Source organism: Nelumbo nucifera, chromosome 1 (assembly GCF_055504915.1).
Source record: "Nelumbo nucifera cultivar China Antique chromosome 1, China Antique-T2T, whole genome shotgun sequence".
NCBI classification, from domain to species: domain Eukaryota; kingdom Viridiplantae; phylum Streptophyta; class Magnoliopsida; order Proteales; family Nelumbonaceae; genus Nelumbo; species Nelumbo nucifera.
In genome coordinates this window covers 32,953,962-32,975,482 of record NC_142649.1, presented here as the reverse complement: position 1 = coordinate 32,975,482, position 21,521 = coordinate 32,953,962, and the positions used below count along the sequence as shown (strand labels likewise).

Below are 21,521 nucleotides of genomic sequence, written 5' to 3'. Positions count from 1 at the left end.
GACAACACAAAGAGTACCTAAATTAGACAACATTTACCCCTTCCTCTCAAAACCCAAAGTCAGAAAACCCAACGGTACCAATTCCAACAACCATTAAAACCAGATTTGAATGATTTTGTTTCTTTCATCTTCTTTTACTTTTTCTCTTTTTCTCTTTTTTTTTCTGTTATTTTTATCTTATTCCCTTTTATTTTTATTTCTTTTCCTGATTCTCTCTTTTTTTATATTTCTATTTTTTGTTGATTTTTTGAGTTTCTTATTTTTATCATGTTTTTTGTTTATTTTTCATATATTTGTTTATTATTTATTATAGTTTTTTTTTCTTTTTTTATCTTAATGTTTATTTTGACACTTTATTATATTTTTGGATTTTTCATAAATTTGTTTTTATATATTTTTGCCTTTTGTTTTGCTAATATTTGTATACATTCTTCATTTTTTTTCCTTTTTCTTTCTTCTTTTTTCTTTCTCCTATTTAAAAACTTTTCTTTAATTTTTAATTTTTTTCTTTTTCCTCTTTTTTTTTGATTTTTTAATTTATTTTTTTGGAATTGTGATTATTTTTTGTATATATATTTTAATTTTCTCTTTTTTTTTCTTTTTTTATCCTTTTCTTATAATTCCCCTTTTAATTTTTATATACTTCCTCCTTTTATAATTTTTATCTTTTATCTTTTTTATCCTTTTTTTATGTTATTATTTGATGTAGGCCCTACAAGGGGCATGCAAGTAAGCAATCATGGCTGAGGTGGCTAGCACATGGAGTGTGATGAGGTTTGAGTGTGACACCTAGATCCATGGTTGAGGTCACCTAGTCCTGATGGCCCAAGTGTACTAGACTCTCTCCTAATAGGACAAAAGGATTGTAAATCTAGCGCAAGATGATTTATGCAGAGTGTGAATAGACAGATTAGCAATAACAAAAATAATGCAATAAACAATTATGGAATAAACATTAGAAAATAAGCAGTTATTCATATAACTAAAATAAACAACATAAAAGTATGCATATATACAAAATAACAATAAAGCCAAACAAGCCCCATGTGGGCCTCACCTATGGTCCAAGAACTCCCTAGTGGAGTCACCAGTTTGTGGGCGTAAAAAAATAGCTCACTTGGGTTAGATCACCCATCAGTTACGGAAATGGAGGTGATGGGACCTCTGAGAATTGTATAAAAAATATTTTGGTTTGGTAATGACTTCAAGTCCCAAGGCACTGACTACACTAGTTCGGGTAAGATTTGGATGGAAGAGGGAAGGAGTTAGCCACCCCTCTCCCAGGTCCAATAGGTGGGGCCCACATGATGATCTCAAATAAACATAAATCAAGATAAATCAAGGAAAATAATAATAAAGAAAACAAGCCCAAGAATAAGACAACGCAAAAGGAAAAACTATTTTTATTTTTATTTTTTGTTATTTTTTTAATTCTTATATTTTATCATTTTTCTTACTTTTTATTTTTAAAATATTTTTATTTTATTTATTTTTTATCATTTACTTATTTTTTGTTATTTTCTGATGTAATTCCATTTGTTAATTTATTTATCAATTATTTTTTGGATTTGTCACTTATCTACCCTATTCTATCTTTTTTTTTTAAATTTTTTATCCAAATTCTATTTGATATTGCATTTTCTCTTTTTTCTCTCTTTCTTTTTTTTTTCTAATTCCTCTTCGTACTTTCAATCTGAATCAGAGACCCGCATCCTCCATCAACTTGAAAAGATGTTCCCTATTCACATACCAATCCCATTTTGGATGTAGGGGCTTGAACAAAAAGGTGAAAGATTGCTCCCTCACCCCTTTTCTATCAGAGCCCCCACCTTCAAACTCAATGGAATAGTTTGATGAGAGAGGATGTTCACACCTCTCAGACCGTTGGAGAATGCATAGACTGATGTTCAAATTGCAAGACCATCTTTGTTCTTTAACTTATTAATTTGTCAGGCTCTTCAATTCACGCATAGTCATTCTCCTGGTTAAAGCAATCATAAAGGAACAAACTACCACTTACTTATAAAAAACAGTGAAACTCACATCCTCACAGATTCTAAATACAACTGATATCACAAACTAGTAAGACAAAGTAAATAAACAAAAGACACAAAAGAATATGCAATTTGTCATCTTCCATTTTAAACCAGGACTTAATATTCAAAGAAACATAAAGAGAAAAAATGACAAGACAAACTCACATCTGCATGCATAATTGGCAACATTATCAGCAATACGAAGGAAAAAAATGAGGACTAAAGATGTATAGAAGTGATTGATCCTCCCTCTAAACCTCACCTCTTCAAATCTATATACGATAATCTCATTGTCGTTAATCAGGATTGCATTAACAGCGCTAGAGATGGCCAAAAGTTTAATGGGAATGGCTCTATAGAGCTTCATTGCCGTCCCTGGCAACTGACAACCAAATGGGAGAAATATATTCAGAAATTAGGAGAGAAAACTACAATTGAGAATGGTATTTGTAGACACCCCTTTTTTTGTGCTCTTTAGTCTTTCTGCAACATTTTATGCTTTAAGGATGTTTTAACTAACCTTGTATTCGATTTGGAGGCATTTTTGGAATTTTAAAAAAGTTAGGGACTCAAGGATCTAAGACCGTAGGTACGTAGAGCCTAGAAAACAAAACCCAAGGACACCAAGATCACTCAAATCTGACACTGTTTATCTCTTCATCTTATGACCTGAAGCCAAAACCGATTTCAATCATCCGATCGGAGTCACTTTGATCATAAACCACATTTCACATCAAAACATAAATCCCATAAATCCAAATCCAATGAAACCTATATCACTCAAATCCAACACCGTTTATACCTTCATCTTAAGACCTGAAGCTGAAACCAATTCCAATCCTCTGATCAAGATCATTTTGATCCTAAACCTCATTTCACATCAGAAATCCGAGATCCGACAATACCAAGATCACCCAAATCTGACACCATTTACCCTTCATCTCAAGACTTGAAGGTGGAATTGATTCTGATCATTCGATTGAGATCACTTTTGATCCTGAACCATATACCAAATGAAATCTGAATCCAACCTTGTAGATGTATAGAGCTCGAAATTCTGAGTCCAAAGGTACCAATTCCGACACCGTTAACTCCTTCATCTTGTGACCCGATGCTTCGCTCGATCTAGACCTTCTGTTTGGAATCCTCTTCACTACAACTTCGAACTTAGGGCATCCCACAACCAAACCTTTCTCCTAGCCTCTAGAACCATCTTAAAATCTAGGATTTGACCAGTTAGGAGCCTCCAATCAATCAAGCCAATCACTTAAACTTGGAATGTCCAATTTAGGTATATTGGTAAAATCTTTCACTCATTATCTTGATTGATTGAAATGATCTCTCCAAAAGCTGTCTTGATAGCCCATTGTCTCAATCAATCTCCCTCCAAAAACCCTTTAAACTTCATCTATTGATCTCCATTGTCTCCTATCTCAACCCTCCGTTCCCATCTCAAAAAATCTATAAATACCCCCCTTCTTACACTCAAAACACATACAAACTAGCTTATGGAGAAACATCTACCCCCATTATGCTAGAGAATACCCCCTTCATATCCCAAGACCATGCCCACTCACTTTCCAACGTCCCTAGAGGACCCTATATCGGTTGAAGCCTAAGAGCACCCTTGGGTCATGTCTCTATTCAGGAAAAAAAGCTGAAAGCACTCTTGAAGCCATGAACGATACAATAGAAGTTCTCAAACAAATAACATCATTCTTAAATCATTTGGGCTACATACTTCTTATCTTCAGCCTCTTAAAATGTTTTAAACGTCCCTGAGGTGTGTTTGTTGTCTTTTTTTAGCTTGCATATTTTTCTTTAATTCATCTTTTAAATTCAGAAATGTTTTGAATAGTCAAATAGCCCACCATCCATCTGAAAGGTGAAACATTGTTTTACTTAGTTGCTTAGGTATACAATTAGCATTATTTGTTTTATTTGTTTTATTTAATTAGTAATCAGTTTATTTAGTTTTGCTACTTCTCCTGGCATCACATTTTTCAGCTTTCTCTATTCATGCTAACTAAAATTTTGTGATTGACATTAAATGCTTTTGCATAAAAAATCCTCTAGTTTAGGATTAGGCCCAATCCATCGCATGATAGTTTATTCTTTCCATTGAATAGGACTTCTAAAGTACATTTCAACCTAGGTTTTGTTGTGTCCAAAATGTATTTTTTGGAAATTCATGCATTTGTTAATACACTTGCATTGAACTGATATGAAGTGTTGCATTTTTATCTTTCACTCTATGCATTCCAATATCAGTCCATTAGTACTAAATCACATCACTAGTTGCTTTCACTCACCGGGTCTAAGCATTTTCTTGGGTTTCATTCAAATCTTTCTTCTCTTAGGGGGTGTTCTTTTTTGGATTTTGGGAGGGGTTAAAGTTGGTCAATGGCAAGAATTCTATGTTCTTTTTACAGATTTATATGAGGATTAGGGAAAATTTATTTTCCTGGGTATAGTGATACCTATCTCCTAGGTGGGTAAAAAACTTTTCCACTTAGGGGGAAGTTACCAACACTTGAATGGGACTAAAATGTCCTTTTGAATAATGGATTTTTATGACTAAAATGGTCATTACCTTATTTACATGAGAAATTAAAGAATATGGGTAAATGCACTTACCCGGGTAAATAACATATCGAAAAGTGAACAGGGCCTTAGTTTTTTATTGTTTTATTTATTTTTTATTTATGCATTAGATCTTTAGACTCTTGTCGTTCTCCCCTAACTTGGTAAGTGTTTAATGTCATAGATACAGCATGCCTCTTTTTAGTATGTAGTCTCCCATAATGCAGCTGATTACAAGAGTAGGACCTACTTAGCTCTAGGATCTAGCAACTTTCACAAATTTTCTTTTCTTAGATCATTAATCATACCTATTGCACTGACCTAATTAGATTTTATAATAGTTGCATTATTAAGTAGATTAACTCCCTTTTTTTTTAGTAAAAAAGTCTCATTCAAATCATCTCCCATCTCACACATCTAAGTTCTTACGTTCAATCATCTCACCCACACATCTAGAAATTACTCATTCACCATACCATCTACAACTTACTTTTTTAGATTCTTCAATTATGTGTAAGCATCCTTTTTTAATCAATTCATTTGTAGCTAATTTTTGTTTTGTCTTGCTTCTTTAGTTAATGTCCTTGCCATTTTCTATTGTCATTTCTTCTTTTTCCTTAGTTTATTTTCCAGTGTTGATTGTTAAATTGCAACTTTAATTGTTATTTTATTAACCAAGCATGGATATATAGCCCAAAAATAAAAAAAAAAGTATTCCTTGGAAAATTGGTGAAGTAGAGGCTGGTTTAACTAGGTGCATGTGGGGTGCCTAACACCTTTTCACACCGTACCTTTGTCCTTGGACCCTAAGAATCTCATTCCCATTGGGCAACGAGTCACTAAGAAAACAAACATGTTTTTTTTTTTTTGAAAAATTCTCGGGTTTTCCTAAATTCCTAATTCCCAAAAATTTAGGTGGTGACTCCATCAACTCTAGGTTTTGTCCCCCTCTAGGTCAGATAGCCACAGATGGCAACTTCATTGGGGATTGTGTAAGTGGACCTAACTAAAAAAATCAATTTCTAAGGATTATTTAATTAACTTTGGGCTTTCACACATGTTGCACACACATCACCCATATTGCATTATATTTTCTCCCTCTGACTTGATTATAGGCGGTCCTTGGTATGATTACTTGGGGATAACCGTCCTAGAAAGAGGAGGACCCTTCTCTCTCACCTCAGGTATATCTAACCACCGCTTAAATAAGGTTGGGGGAACTACATAGACGAGGTGAGGTCTCAACAACATAGGCAAGACTTGTCTTGAGACATATGGGCAGCCTGACCTGACCGATGTTCCCTTACACACCTTAAGAGCCTATAGAAATAAAACCAAGCCTTTGCATGTAGAGCCCTAGCAACTACTCTTAGGAGTCTCAACTAGGCATTTTAGTGCATTGGTACTTGTTTGCATGTCTTGCATCTCTCTTTTTGTTTGCATTTGTATTTGTGTTTTTGTCTTTGTTTAAGCAAGCGGGTAAGAGCAATTATGGGTCCACTCAGGTACAACTCTTCATTTTCTTTTAAATAAAAGCCTACACAACTAAAACCCATGGTTACAACCCAAGGTCAATCCAACCCAAGTATGAACATCACCCAATTGTTTAGAGTAGTAAAATGAAAATCCGGTGCTGGCGTTGATTACAAAAAAGGAACTGTTTGATTAATTCTACTACCTTGGTGATGGGGAATGTTGGTGAGTCAAGGTGAGGTAAGCATATGTGCAATGCTGTAAATTTCATGAATCTCTCTAGGGCTGGTCTACAAAGACAAGAATTTGAGTTTCTTCCTTGATAAAAGCTTTTGTTTGTCTTAGCAAGGTCCAAAAGACTTGGATCTCCATGGAACACATAAGGTGTAGGGCCAAGAAGACAAGGTTGTGATTGTACCAATTCTCTATGTATCTAGGTTGAAAATATAACCACTGCCCACCTTAATTAGGCCGACTACTTTTTGGATAATAAATAAGGTCGGAAGTGACTTTGGACCAATTTATCTCTATGTGAGATTCATTCATTGTTGGTTGGTCCGACCCCAATCTATATCTATATATTAAAATGGAATGTGCCAAGCAGGCATTTTCATGCTTTGTAGTTTATTCTCAAAGTCACTTATCCTTTTTTTTTTTTTGGTTTCTTCTCAAAGACACTTATCTTTTTTTTTGTTTTTCTTTGAATTTTCTAATTTTAAAATTGAACAAAATAACTCAAGTGGCCAATCACCTTTAAGACTTTTAACACTCCTCATTAATACACTACTCTCTCTCTTTCTCTCTCTCTCTTCTCTTTCCTATTAATTCTTTTAATAATTTCTTCTCATTAATTATGTCAGTAATTTTCTCCTTCAATAACTCATTCCACTAATTCTTTCTCATCTCTATTACTCCATCAAATTGCATACATTACATTAACTTTATCTATATATCCATTTCAATTATATATATATATATATATATATATATATATATATATATTTGCATTAAATAGTAATTATTAGTAAAGATTAATTATATTGAAATTGAGATATTCAATGATATATTATTGCGCTAAATAGTTTACTTCCATTTAAAATTATAATCCATTTACATTCCATTTGGAAATAAAAAAATCAATTAACCATAATGAAAATAATTATTAATTATTTTTATTGATAAAAATATTTTATTAATATAATTAAAAGAATTTTTTTAAATAACAATTTAAAATCAATACAAAATTATCAAAAAATTATTAGTTTTATAATTAAATTTTATTAATTGAAAACCAACTTCAGTTCCATTAAAAAATAAAAAAAAATTATATAGTTAGTTAAACTTCATAAGGAATTTGAATATAATAAAAATTTAATATATTTAAATAAGTTCAATTTTTACTAATTTCAAAAAATAAATATAAAATACTAATTTTAAATATAGTTTAATTATTTTAAAATCAAATTAAATTCCATTTAAAAATAAGGAAAACTATAGAAACCTCCTTGGATTTTCTAACAATTGTATGAAACTTCCTAGTGTTTTGACCTTAACAAAAGTTTCCCCAATTGTTTTGTAAAAAGGTGCAAATATACCTTCCTTTCATCAACGTTCCAAATAAAAAATGTTGATGTAATGCTTTAATTTTACTTCACTTCAACCTTTTTACCTTTGTTCAAGAAGAGTAAGGAGAATTATTCTTTGAAAGTTGTCTAGCAAAATAAAGTAGTGGAGGGTAAAGTTGAAACTTTAAATTATATATGATAATGCATTAACAATGATATTTTGGTAAATTCAATGTCTTTGTTATGGAAAATCCAAGGGAAAGGAGGTGTTTGCACTTTTTTCTCTCAAAACTATGGGGAGGCCTTTGTTAGGGTTGAAATACAAAGGTGGCTTATAGAATTGTTATAAGAGTTTCTTTTTATTATAATATTACTTAAAAATAATAATAAATCAATAAAAATTAATAAAAATTAGCATTAAGATACAAAAAGAAAAATATAAATTTATCTAGAGAATAGGAAATTGGCAACTCTTGCTAAAGCACAACTTAGACTATGATTGGATAAACTAGATATAACCCCAAAAAATTATGAACACCACTTAATTGAAAATGTCATAGAGCTCTATCTTCAACATTTCTTATAAATAAAGCCTGCATGGGGCCTAACTAGTAACTTTTGAATATGAAAAGGTTGTTATTGGATGCCAGAACATGCCCATTTGAATGACATTGGGGTCCCATATCCAAGGTCTTTATTAGAAAAATAGAAAACCATAACATAGGGTGCAACTCAGGTTGTCAAGTTAGCATTTTACATTGCATAGGGCTGACATTCAGGCCAGGCCATTTTCAAATTTGACAAAACCTCAACTTTATCCTCTCCAAATTGCACCCCTACTGATCCTGTGGGGCTTTATAGTAGAAGAGTCATGGACACTCATGTTAGATGTATTTACTAGTGGGACTCGTGTGATGTGCAGGATTTGTCAAGAGAAAGTGAAACAATAAGACCAATGACTATTATAAGGAATGAATGCATTGTTGTTTAAATTAATTAATATTTAGTTTAGTAATTTGTTAAAAAAGTAATTTAGTAATTTAATAATTTAATAATTTAATAATTTATAATTTTTGGTTAATTATATTAATATTTTTAACAAAAATAATAAATTACTACTAATCATTTAATACAAATAATTTTTTTGTTTCATATTATTAGTTAGTGTTTTATTTTACTTAAATATTTAAAATGCTAAATATTAGTAAATATATAAAATTAGGTGATAGTTATAATAAAATCAATCTATGCCCAAACTCAAGGTAGGACTTTGGGTTGATCCTCAACTTGACCCAACCTACCCAAGTTGCACCCTTAAGAGAAATGTGACATTTGTAATTGGACTGAACCAAATCACACACAACCTATGCATGCATTATTTTTGGTTTTTTAACTATTTTTAGATAAAAAATATTAATATTGCAGTCGAAGGAGCTATGGAGGATGGACTACCTCCATTTTGTAGCCTAATGAATAATAAAAAAAAGAGATCTTGGGCTATATTTTAATAATGTATTTATAGTTTTTAAGGTTGCCTAACCCAACCCAACTCACACCCCAAGCATAATGATATTTGTTTGGGCTTGGAAACGAAGATAGACTTACCCATGTTAATTATAAAATTATGATTTTTTACAAATTAAAATTTTTATTTAATTTTAGTCTACTATAAAAATATATAACTTTTCTATTTATATATTAGTATAATTTTTTTTATACACCTTGGTTGGGCTTCCCTATTTATTCCCATCCCCATCCTGACAAGACAAAGCAATCTCCGTCTCCAACCCATTGGGTCAGGGAGGTCAAGCACTTGGTGGACATGGGGAAAATTGTCATCCCTACCCATTATCTAACTATACTCAAAAGGGATACCCTATTTTATTTAAATTCTTCATTGGAAGGTTTCTAGTGTTGCAAAAAAGAAGAACAACTAATGTTTTTGTTCTTAAACAATGGGTGTTTGCCAATAATGTGTATGGTTTTGTTTTTCAAAATGATACAGGGAACCTTCTACAACATGAATATTTTTGTTTCCATTTGTTTTTGGAATTGCCACATCAGCAAAAAAAACATGTTCTTGAACTCTGTTTTTGTTTTCAAAGAGAAAAACCAGTTAGTTTTATTTCAAAAAACAATACGTGTTCTTGCAACCAACAAAATATTGGTTTTTAAAACGAAAACAAATTTTCTAGTATAAAAATTATATGATTTATGGAACATGATGTTAAACAATCAGATGGAAACATGTTTTTGAAACCAGATTCAAGAACATGTTTTTGGTTTCAGTTTTGAAAACAAAACATCACACAAACACACAACCAAAAACATGTTTTTTTGTGCTTCTGTTAAGAAACAATCTATTTTCAAACAAGATGAATTTGATTTGTTTTCAAGAAAAACAATTCACCTTCTAGAACACCCCCATAATTTTAGCGATGTTATTCTTTTATGTAGAAATTCATAAAATTAATCGAAAGCATGCCAAACACAGCCTTAGTGACTGTTCAAGGTCAATTTTTATTCAGTTTTGATAAGTCCAAACAGGTTCTTAATCATCTATTCTTAATTCTACCAAAAAATCATCTATTCTTAATTGCAATTGTCATCAGGCTCAGTTTGTAAGGAGTACAAATACAAACTTGTAGAGCACTGTACATATTTGTATTTGTACTCCTTCCCAACTGAGCCACTCTTCATACCGACCTCACATTGCATCCCACCGTCTATTGGGAGCATCTTGGTCTGACCGTGTATCCAACGGTTTTGATTTGTGCGCTGTTATTAACATACCGCAGGTTTTTGTTTTTTTTTTTTTTAAGAATAACATACCGCAGGTTACCACACTAGCGTCCAAAAGCCATTATTAATTAATTGTGATTAAATATTAATAACGACAATTAATCCTTCCTAAATCTTCCAAATCATAATTAGGCTGTTGGTTTGGTCCGTTTGGACTTGACCTTGACCTGTTGACCCTCTGAATCGGTTGACTCTCTGAATTAGGATTAAGGGAAGGTGATCAGTTCCAGTCTCCCAGGTGGCCAGGTTATATTAGAAGTGTGCCACGTGTCAAGCCATTAAATGGTCCTAGGGAGACTCCTATATTGGCAGTAGGAGAGAGAGAGCGTGACTAACGGGACAAAGGGTCTGAGCTCCAAAGTCTGAAGCGGTCGAAAGGCCCCGAATAATCGTAACTTTGACGGCCTAACTCGCAGAAAAAACCAGCTCTTCGCATTTTTCTTCTCCTCGTCATCGTTATTCCTGACTCTCTCTCTCTCTCTCTCTCTCTCTCTTATCTTCTTTCTATTCAAAATCTGGTCTTTCTAATTCAAATCAGCTCTTTTCATTCTTCTTCCTTAGAGAGAGAAAGAGAGAGAGAAGAACGTTTGAAACAAAAGTTATTTTATTTTATTTTTTCCTTTTTAGTTTTGATTCTTTATTAAATGAATATGAAGAACCGAAATGAGAAATTTTCAGGGAAGTGGATTGTCATTCTCTGCATATCCAGCTTTGCGTTTGGAATGTTCTTCACAAACAGGTTCTCCTCTCTATGACTCCAAGGGTCATCGTTAGTTTTGGGGTTTGCAACTTCGCAATAGAAAAACTTTATTTTATTTTTATGTTGATCTCGTATAAATCTGGATTTCTTTGGAATTAGAAATGTTTTGCTTTGATGGGTTTCTGGGGGATTTTTTTCTTGGTGGATTAATTGTAAAAAGGGTATTAATGCTAAGGGATCATCAATTGTTGATCGAGAATGCAATGAAATTGTGTTTCTCCAGGGTGTGGTCTACTCCAGAATCATACGGTCAAATGATATCAAGGGAACGATATGAAGAAGATTTGCGAATCATCTCCGATAACTGCATGTTCAGGCGGGTCTGTATGTTATCTAAAATTGGATATCTCATTTAGATATTGGACTTGTTGTTTTCTCTACTAGCTTCATGCCTTAAATATGCTGGTTTCTGTTTTCTTTTTATCAGAAGCGTGGAGAAGATAAGGATCTTATGGGGGAGGTTTTTAGAACCCAGGAAGCAATTAAGTTAGTATCGAATTGCATTAGTAATTCTACATGATTTAGATGCTTACTTGTTTATGAATTCAGTTGATCATTTGGTTCCTTAAATGGATCTTTTGTGGCCGGGTAGGTCATTGGACAAGACAATTTCGACGCTTCAAATGGAGCTAGCTGCGGCCAGAAGTGCTCAGGAGCTAGGGAATCCTGATCATTCTCCTTCACAGTTATCATCTTTTCATGATATCCCACCAAGAAAGAAGGTGTTTATGGTTATTGGTATAAACACTGCATTCAGTAGCAGAAAGAGGCGAGATTCTGTCCGACTGACCTGGATGCCTCAAGGTATTATTCTTAAATCCTTTCTATATACTCATATGAAAATCAAACATTGGTTTTGTTAAGTAGCATTCGGATTCAGTGATGATTATCTTTATAATTTTTGTAATTTCGTTGTTGTGATTAACTAGGTGCAAAGCTCCGACGACTAGAGAAAGAGAAGGGAATTGTTATCAGGTTCATGATTGGGCACAGGTACATCCTTTCTTTGAATTGCACCAGGCTTCTATCAAGAACTCAACTTTAAGAGCCAGAGCACACTGGTGATTTTTATTTCTTTCTTACTGGACATAAATTGTTAGTCCATTTGCAACTGACCATTGGGAGCTCATCTATTACATATTTCTTTCAAAGAATGTATGCTGATGTTTGATCATGTGCTAAACTAAAATGATAACATGGTTTTTCTAAGTCATTCAACCAAGCATGTAAAGACACTTCACCATGATAGTATCAGAAGGCAGTTTTAATCAATAGTTCACTATTTCTGTAGTGTTGTTCATACCCATGCAATGAACGAGGTATATGAATAAAGTTCTATCTATTCATATTTGTCAGAAAAATCAATAAAGTTATATTCATTCATTGCAACATCTATATTGGGAATAGACTGATAGGTTATATGAAAATGAGATCAGAGCTTCAAAAAGTAAATAACGTTTGTAAACCTGGCCAGTTCCTTGTTGGATGTAGTTATGGAGCTAATTTGAATATAGAGTATTATATATTTGGTTCTGATGGTTTCATGACATTTAAATCAAGGTATCGTTGGTTCATTAAGATAGAGCAGGGAGTTACAAAATGGCTCATATCTTCATACTTTTTGTATGTAACTAAGGTTTAAAATTTTGATACGATACACCCAATACGGGGCGTATCGTATCATATCTTTGAAAAACAGATACGAGATACACATGGAAATCAGATGTTTCATCTTTTTTCATGTGTATCGGAACCGTATCGGGGTGTATCAGGGGTGTATCGGCGTAAAAGATAGCCAAAAACTAAAAAAAATATTAAAGGGGGAAAGCAAGCTTCTTTTCCCCGAAATAAGCCTTCTTTCACCCCCAAACGACTCTAAAACTCCAAACTTCATTCCTTGAGTGCAAGATTTGCAAAAGTTTGCAAGAAACAAGTGCAAATTGTTATTATTTTTAAGATTTTTTAAATTTTGAAAAAATATGGCAAAAATAGGTAATTTTTTTCAATTTTTTTATAATATCTTGTGGTTTCTTTTTTTTCTTGAATGTTTAAATTTATGTTGATTTACATTTCAATTTTATGATATCAAAATTTCTTTGCTTATAAAGACTAAGTATGTTTTAGATCTATGTATTTATCTATCATATCCTTAGAGCAATTGAAATTTCTTCTTTAATTTTTTTTGATTTTTTATATTTTTAGAATTAAAAAATAAATAATAAATAATTATATTTTATCATTTAATTACAACAATTGAATTTATTATAATTCTATGGATGATCTATCATATCCATAAACCAATTGAAATTTCTTCTTTAATAATTATTTTTTATTTTTATATTTTTAGAAATAAAAAATAAATAAATAATTAATTATATTTTATCATTTGATCACAATGATTGAATATATTATAATTCTATGGATGACCTATCATATCTACAATGCAGTTGAAATTTCTTCTTTAATAACTATTTTTTGAATATATTATATAATGTTTATTTATTTTTTATAATTTTTGGAAATAAATAATAAATAATAATTATTTAAATGATAAATACTTATTAATTATATTTTCACATAGAAGTTCTGTCAATGCATGTTTTATGGTTGGATAGGAGAGTTGGATTTTTCCCATCCCATAAAATATTAAAACTTAAGAATTATAATTTATAAATTATTGTTAAGTATAGGGTTTTTAATGAAATTATAATTAACTATAATACATTTTTTCATAAAACCATTAAAATATATTAATTTAATATATATACACCTCATTGAGGTCTTATACTTAGTGTTGTTGATGTATTTTTATGATTTATTAAAGTATTTATAGTGTTTCCAAGTATATTTATGCGCATCTTAGTTTTTCTCCGATACGCATGTGTATCGAAGGCATATCCCGATACGTCTCTTAAATTTGCCTTTCCGATACACTTGACATTTCCGATACTTTGAACCTTGTATGTAACAAAGATCTACTTTAGTTATGGATGCTAGAGATCCTTTTAAAGTGATAGGACCAAGATTTTGGAATTTGGAGTCTGTGGTGAACAACATAAATGTGGTAGTTGATGTTCTTATATTGGTTTCTCTCTTTCAAATGGGGGGTTGTTCTTTCTGCCCCATTATCACTTTTTACCTAAACAAGTATTTGGAAATCTTTCATGAATACAGTTATTGACAGTGACAACATCATATCATCTTTAAAATGCATTAAACTAAAGGAAATTTTAGAATGATGGCATATCTGGATATCAAAGCGTCTTAGTTGTGGTCAGCTTAATTTGAGCTCACCTCCCTGGTTTGGGGGCTTGTCTTGGCTCTAGCTCCTAATGAGCTTGAGGTGTTGATGTCTTTCTCAACTCTTGGGGGATTGGAGGTTAGCTTAGCCAAATGTTGTAAATGAATGTGAGTGGACGTATAAGCTTGATGAGGGCGGGGCGGGGGGGGGGATTCTGTTGACTTTTGCAGGAAAAACGTGCAGAAGGGGGAGAGGTCACTGGTAAACCAAGATGAAGGTCTGAGTTAAGATATCAGGTATATAATGATATGATAAGAAAAATTTATAATCTTTTCCAAACATTACCGTGAATCAAAAGAGGAAAAATTCCTGCCAAATTGCTCAACCAGTTTCTAATTTGACCCTCCTTTATTTTTTCTTTTAAAGAAACCTTTAAAGTAATAGACCCAATATCCAGAAAAGCATTAATCATACAAGAATGAGTTGAAGTCCTTCCAAGGTTTCACCCAAGGCAGATAATAAACTTTTGCCTCATGTTAGATCAAGAAAGAGATTTTGTGGGGGCTATTATGTGATGTATGAACCACAAAATGCCAACGGTTTTCAGCCTGAAAGACAGTAAATCAAATGTCATGGTTCTATGGTGGGCATGGTTAGTCTTTAGCAACAAAAGAAAGCTTTCTTGATTGTAAGGAATGCCTGCAAAAAGCCAAAATGAGGTGATTATGATAATGGTGTGAACCAGGTAGCTGGCATGCTAGTCATGGAGGAATGTCATATGCTTTGGTGGAAACTGAGCTTTCTCTTTTCTTGGATAAAGGATAAGTAAATGCTTTGAGTTTTGAAGGTTGGATAACATGTCTCAACGGGGACAATATGGTATTCTTTAGGGTTTGGAAAATTACTGAATTAGAAATATATAAAATGTTAAGAAAGATGTGACAACCAATCTTAGACACCCCCTTAGCCCTTTCTTGTAATGGAGAAAGTAGCCTAAAAACCTTCTTTGCTTCTCAGCTTTTTCATCCCTGCATAAGGTTTAACTTCGGTGATGCAATTAGATACAATGTTGGCTGAAGTTTCCAACCCCTTCTTTTATTTTTAAACTTGAAAGGAAAAGAATCCCGGAAATGCAATATTAAAACTTCAATTTTGGATGAAATAGAACTTGGCTATCCTAGTTACTAAAAGGTCAAATCTTTGATGGTAAATAACTAGCTGTTACTGTTTCTAGATAATTGTTTTCCATTTTTCATGTGCTTGTTTTATTTTGTCTTTGTTACCATGACTTTATTTTCTTTTAAGAGTTCAGTTAATATCTCACCGTCTTGGTCTCACATTCTCATTTCTTGGCCTTTTATATGGCAAAGTTGTTAACAAGAATTTAGATGGTCAATTAAAATGTGACCTAACCTGACTAATACCTACATTTTTTTGCTATAGTGCAACAACCAACAGCATTTTAGATCGGGCCATTGATTCTGAAGATTCCATCCATAATGACTTTCTTAGGCTGGTAAAAGAAAGGACTCATTAACTTTCTATACAAATACTGAATTTGTCAGAAGCTCTGAATCTTGTTCTATTGTCCTGTAGGAACATGTTGAAGGTTACCATGAACTCTCTGCAAAGACAAAAACTTTCTTCTCCACTGCTGTTGCAAAATGGGATGCAGAATTCTATGTCAAAGTGGATGATGATGTCCATGTTAATTTGGGTATGTACTATTTCTACTTTTCCTCTGTTTTAAGCCATATTTATGTAATTTGAGACATTTACTTTGTTTATAGTTACAAAATTTCAGTTCTACAACTTTTGAGAATTGCAGGCATGCTAGCTACAACTCTTGCCCGCCACCGTTCAAAGCCTAGAGTCTACATGGGATGTATGAAATCTGGACCCGTTCTTTATCAGAAGTAATTCTGCTGGAACTTAAATTTATTATTCAATTTTGCCTTCTGAGGTCATGTAGTTATGCAATATTTCCATTGTTTTTTTCCTTTTATTTAATTTTTTAGGAATGTTAAGTATCATGAACCCGAATACTGGAAGTTTGGAGAGGAGGGAAATAAATACTTTCGGCATGCAACAGGGCAAATCTATGCAATCTCAAAGGATCTGGCCACATACATATCAATCAACCAGTAAGAGTTGGTTTTTCCTTATTTAGTTCTCCTGTTTAAATCTAATTGGGTTCTATATTGTTGGATTCCATGGGTTCCACAGTTATCTCATGTTTGAATGTGATATAAACAATAACTATTAGTAGTTTACCTTAACATGGTTGCTAAAGGTCCACCTTGTTCTAATATGCAGTTATCACGTAGTATGATTTTGTTAGTTAAAATAGATATTTCCTGTTATATGGTAAATTGGTATTTGGCCCTTTCTTCTAGAATGAATTAAAAGTCTTAACTGTTTGACTGTGTGATTACAGGCCCATACTGCACAAGTATGCAAATGAAGATGTATCACTTGGTGCTTGGTTTATTGGTCTTGAAGTTGAGCACATTGATGAACGCAATATGTGTTGTGGGACTCCACCAGGTAGGATTTTTCAGAGCTACCTTCTATTATTGTGGATTTTTGTGGCTCCCTTCTTGATATCTTTCATTTTCCAATTCATTTCCGTTCTATAGATTGTGAGTGGAAGGCGCAGGCGGGCAATGTTTGTGTTGCATCATTCGATTGGAGCTGCAGTGGTATTTGCAAATCAGTGGAGAAGATCAAGAATGTTCATTCTAGATGTGGTGAAGGTAAAGGAGCTATTTGGAATACTCTACTCTAATTTATTGGGATGATGGGGCTTTTGATCAATCTTTGTGGGAGATCGGTTCAAGTTTTGCCACAAAAGAAAGCCAAGGTTGAGCTAGCTAACTTGAAAGAAGCATCAATTGGCAGTTTTGACATTTGAGATAGAGAAACAATGCAATTCCATATAATCTCCATTTGGTCTATCCATGCCCATCATTTCTTGATAAGGCACTAAAAGTTGGTAGCTGGGATCTAGGGTCCCTAACAGTTTGAAATCTCTTTCAACTGGTAAGTGTTGTTTTGATCCAGCTTACATTTTGCTATAAGAATGAATGTTCCAGAATTGTATTCTTTCTGGATTTGGGAGCATGCTAGGATATTTACAGAAGGAAAACTATTCTTTCAAATGAGGCTCACTGTATTTTGGTCACTCTATGTACAAACAAGATTGATTTGTACAGGGGTCTATTTAGCTCCATTTTCATTGGCAATTCCATACTCTGATATTCAATTGATTATACTAGAGTTGTTCCATTTGCAAAGTTTTGTGTGTTTGGATGTGTACTAGAATGTTATTGCTGCATATGCTTTTAGACTTTTAGTAATACGTTCAATTGTTGGCAAGGTTCAAATATTGCGTTGAATGGCTGCCTATCTTAAGATATATAAAAGATCAGTTTGTAGGACCACTGATACATGAATATTTAGAGTAGCCATATTTAATAGATTCACTAGTAAAAGGCCTGTCCGATGCACATGGTAAAAGGAATAATTAATAGTAAATAATAATAACAAGATAAAAAGAATAATTAATAGTAAATAATTATAACAGGGTAAAATGAATAATTAATGATAAATAATTATAATTCATTTTTAATTATTTTTAAAACCAAGTATTTGACAATTACTCCATTTTTTTAATTAGTGGAGTACGTAGATTTTACATGCAAAATAATTCGATTTGGTTGTTATTGGACTCTACATGGAGAGAGAGAGAGAGACGAAATAAGCATACATACTTGTAATCGATGCAAATAATCTCTAAAATATTACTATTCTATAAAAAAAAAGAACAAAAAACCATCCCTTATAATGTTTCAATGCCATAACTCAAGAAGTGGTTTAAACAAAAAAATTTGTAATTTTAAAGTCTGAGACAAGTAATGAAATTAAAAGAAGGGGGGACTTAAGAATTCAAATGACCTAGCCTTTTGACATCCAAGACCCTCTGAACGTATTTTGCTTTAAGCGACTTCCAAACCCAGCATATATAGCACAATAACGGTGAGAAGCCTTTGCCCAGAAGAAAACCCACTTAGCTGCAACTGGTTCATAAAAAATATTGATCTTTCACCATCGTCAACTGGTTCATAAAAAAATATTGATCTTTCACCATCGTCAACTGGTTCATGAAGATGTAACTTTTTTTTTTAAATCTATATATATAACCTAAAAGCAAAAGGTTGTACAACCGATTGTTGTGCTTTTGCTAAATGGAATCTTTTTTTATATAACCTAAATGAAGTTTTATAATCTTATAATCTTTCACTTTTCATGCTTTAACCATTACCATTACAAATTTAATTAATTAAAATGATGCCATTGAATAAAACAAAAAAACATTCATAACATGTCCTTTCTCCTTTACCATGGTGCCACTACTAACTATTTACAATGATGATACTAAACTTCTACCTTTTTCATATTTGTTAAAAATCGCCTTTATCTCTCATTTTATTTACAATTGGGTTATGTTGGGCCATGCTTCCCTCCCTTGGGATACTTTAGGGGTCGGCCCAACATAGCCCTCGGTCTGAGCCCACGCAGGCCTATGTCGTTCTGTGAGCCAGGCTGGTTCGTGAGCCAAGTCTTAGGCCAGGCCGGGCCACGAACCAGACTAATCCATGCTTTTTAAAAGTTTTGAAAAAAAATAATGAAAAGGTTAACATAAATTAAAAATTAAAAAAGATCTTAAAATTTTATTTTATATGAATTTTGATGTATACAATTGTTTATACATGCAATAATAAAATGAAATAATATAATAAAATTGAAAATAAAATTATATATTATATAATTATTGTATATAGTATATGACTGAGCCCGCGTAGGCCAATGCCATGCTATGGGCCAAGTCTTTGGCCACGTCGGGCCATGAACCAGGCTAAGCCATGTTTTTTAAAAAATTTTGAAAAAAATAATGAAAATTTTAACATAAATTAAAATAAATAGACCAAAAAATTAAAAAAATATCGTAAAATTTTATTTTATATGAATTTTGATGTGTACAATTGTTTATATATGCAATAATAAAATGAAATAATATAATAAAATTGAAAATAAAATTATATATTAATATATTATATAATTGTTGTATACAATATACGGCCTAAGCCCAATCCAGGCTGGTCCGCAAGCCAAGCCACGAGCTGGGCTAAGCCATGTTTTTTAAAAACTTTGAAAAAAATAATGACAAATTTAAGATAAATTTAAAAAATAGACAAAAATAAATAAGATCAGAAAATTTTATTTTAGCTCGAGCCCGCATGGGCCCGTGCAATGCTACGGGCCAAGCTGGTCCATAGGCCAAGTCTTAGGCCAGGACAGGCCACGAATTGGGCTAAGCCTATTCATGAGCTCGGTAGCCCAGTAGTTCAGCTTGACCCATTAACAATGCTAAATTAATTAATTAAATAATTTTGGATAGCTAGCCTTTACCAATCTTGCGTTGGTAATACATAAGTTTTTTATTTACTTACTTATTTTACTAAATTATTTAATTGGTTAATAATTTAATAATCTAACAAATTATAATTTCTAGCAAAGTAAGACAAAGAATCGTGTGTTTATATATATATATATATATATACTCTCTCACATGATTGTCTATTTATATCATTTATTTTATAAATTTATTATTATTATTTAACTATTTACAATTATTCCACTATATAAAACAAAAAATACAATGACAAAAGTCATTTTTCCCTCTTTCTCTCTATTGCTCATGGATGTGATTGTTTATTTATTTATTGATTTATTTTATTAAATTAAATATATTATTATCCATTTTTTATATTTATTTTAAATAGATCCTTTTTCCAATAAACTTTTAATTAAAAAATTTACCTTTCGCAATTTTTTTCCTATATAATAATTTAGCTATGACAAGCCACTTACAATCATGTTTTGCCCTGCAACACATTTGCTCCTCCGCTAGTAAGATTATAATTCAAAGGAAATTGATTTATAGAACAGACTTACCTCTTTTACTAATTGGTTAAATAATCACTTAATTCTGGCATCCTCTACCCCTCCATTTTTTTTGAATCAGAAAGGTTGTCTTGATCAATCCACTAAGAAAGCCAAAGATTACTGAAAATAGAAAGAACCAAAGAACAAAATATGAACCTCCAATTAGTAAATCAAACAAAGTTGATGGTTAACTTGATAATGACCTTTGCCGTTAAGAAATTGACGACATTGAAAATGTTTTGGGTATTGGGGCATGTATCCCATGTTAAATTTTCTTAGTTTTGTTGGTAAGTCTCTCATTTTCGTCCAAAAAAGAATTGGAGAACACTTAACATTTGGTCTATCACAAATGTCCAAAACATGCAGTGGTTTGTAACGAGTGTCCAAACCATCATGCATTATTTTTTTTTTCATTTTTATATACACATTCTTTCTTACTGTCTATATACTCGAAATAACTTTGGATTTGAAGGATAAAATTGGTAACAAAATCAGGGTGTTTGACGAAACGAGAATGACCATTCTCATTTTTATTAATGGTCATAGAAATGTTAATACTCATATAAGTAAAAAATAATAAAAAATAGAGCATCAAAGTGATTTTGTAAAAATGTTAATACTCATATAAGTAAAAAATAATAAAAATTGAGTTTAACCATGACTGTGGGCCTTTTTTTTTTTTTTTTTTTTTTTTTTTCTTTTGGGGCTACACGATGGGGGAATAGCCCGTCCCCAAAGCACATAATCCCCAACCCCGGTAGTAATGGAATTTGATCTCAAGTTTATGCTATTACTAGCTAGGGAACTTACTAATAGAGCCATCATCAGTTGGTGATTGTGGGCCTCAATTATGGAACAAGTATTATTGAATGTTTGCAATTTGCACTTCCCTAACGATGTATCCCATATTCCATGCTCAGACAGAGCTTGGCTACCATTTCGTTTTTGATAAGGTAGCTATTGGGTCCTTGATCACTCACATGGTATATATGTTACTCATCATCAAATGCTGATATTTATTCCAAACTGTTTCCGAGGATACTTTTCATCTT

At 32.2% G+C, this 21,521-nt stretch overlaps 1 protein-coding gene across 1 annotated transcript; it reads left to right on the top strand.

Annotated features, from left to right (window-relative positions):
- Window positions 1–10,863: 10,863 nt before the first annotated feature.
- Window positions 10,864–17,756, top strand: LOC104612062 (beta-1,3-galactosyltransferase 7-like). The gene is made up of 11 exons (XM_010279376.3): window positions 10,864–11,198; window positions 11,443–11,539; window positions 11,647–11,705; window positions 11,812–12,023; window positions 12,149–12,212; window positions 15,904–15,976; window positions 16,057–16,177; window positions 16,289–16,376; window positions 16,479–16,604; window positions 16,898–17,007; window positions 17,100–17,756. Exons 1-11 carry the CDS (start codon window positions 11,104–11,106, stop codon window positions 17,246–17,248), a joined length of 1,194 nt encoding a protein of 397 aa, XP_010277678.2. The 5' UTR covers window positions 10,864–11,103; the 3' UTR covers window positions 17,249–17,756.
- The last annotated feature ends 3,765 nt before the right edge of the window (window positions 17,757–21,521 follow it).

Excerpts from the sequence above, each read along its gene's own strand:
- LOC104612062 (XM_010279376.3), top strand. The coding sequence starts at position 11,104 with ATGAATATGAAGAACCGAAATGAGAAATTTTCAGGGAAGTGGATTGTC. Across the intron at positions 11,706-11,811 it reads AGAACCCAGGAAGCAATTAA|GTCATTGGACAAGACAATTT; the intron begins GTTAGTATCGAA and ends GTGGCCGGGTAG. Across the intron at positions 16,605-16,897 it reads ACATACATATCAATCAACCA|GCCCATACTGCACAAGTATG; the intron begins GTAAGAGTTGGT and ends GTGTGATTACAG.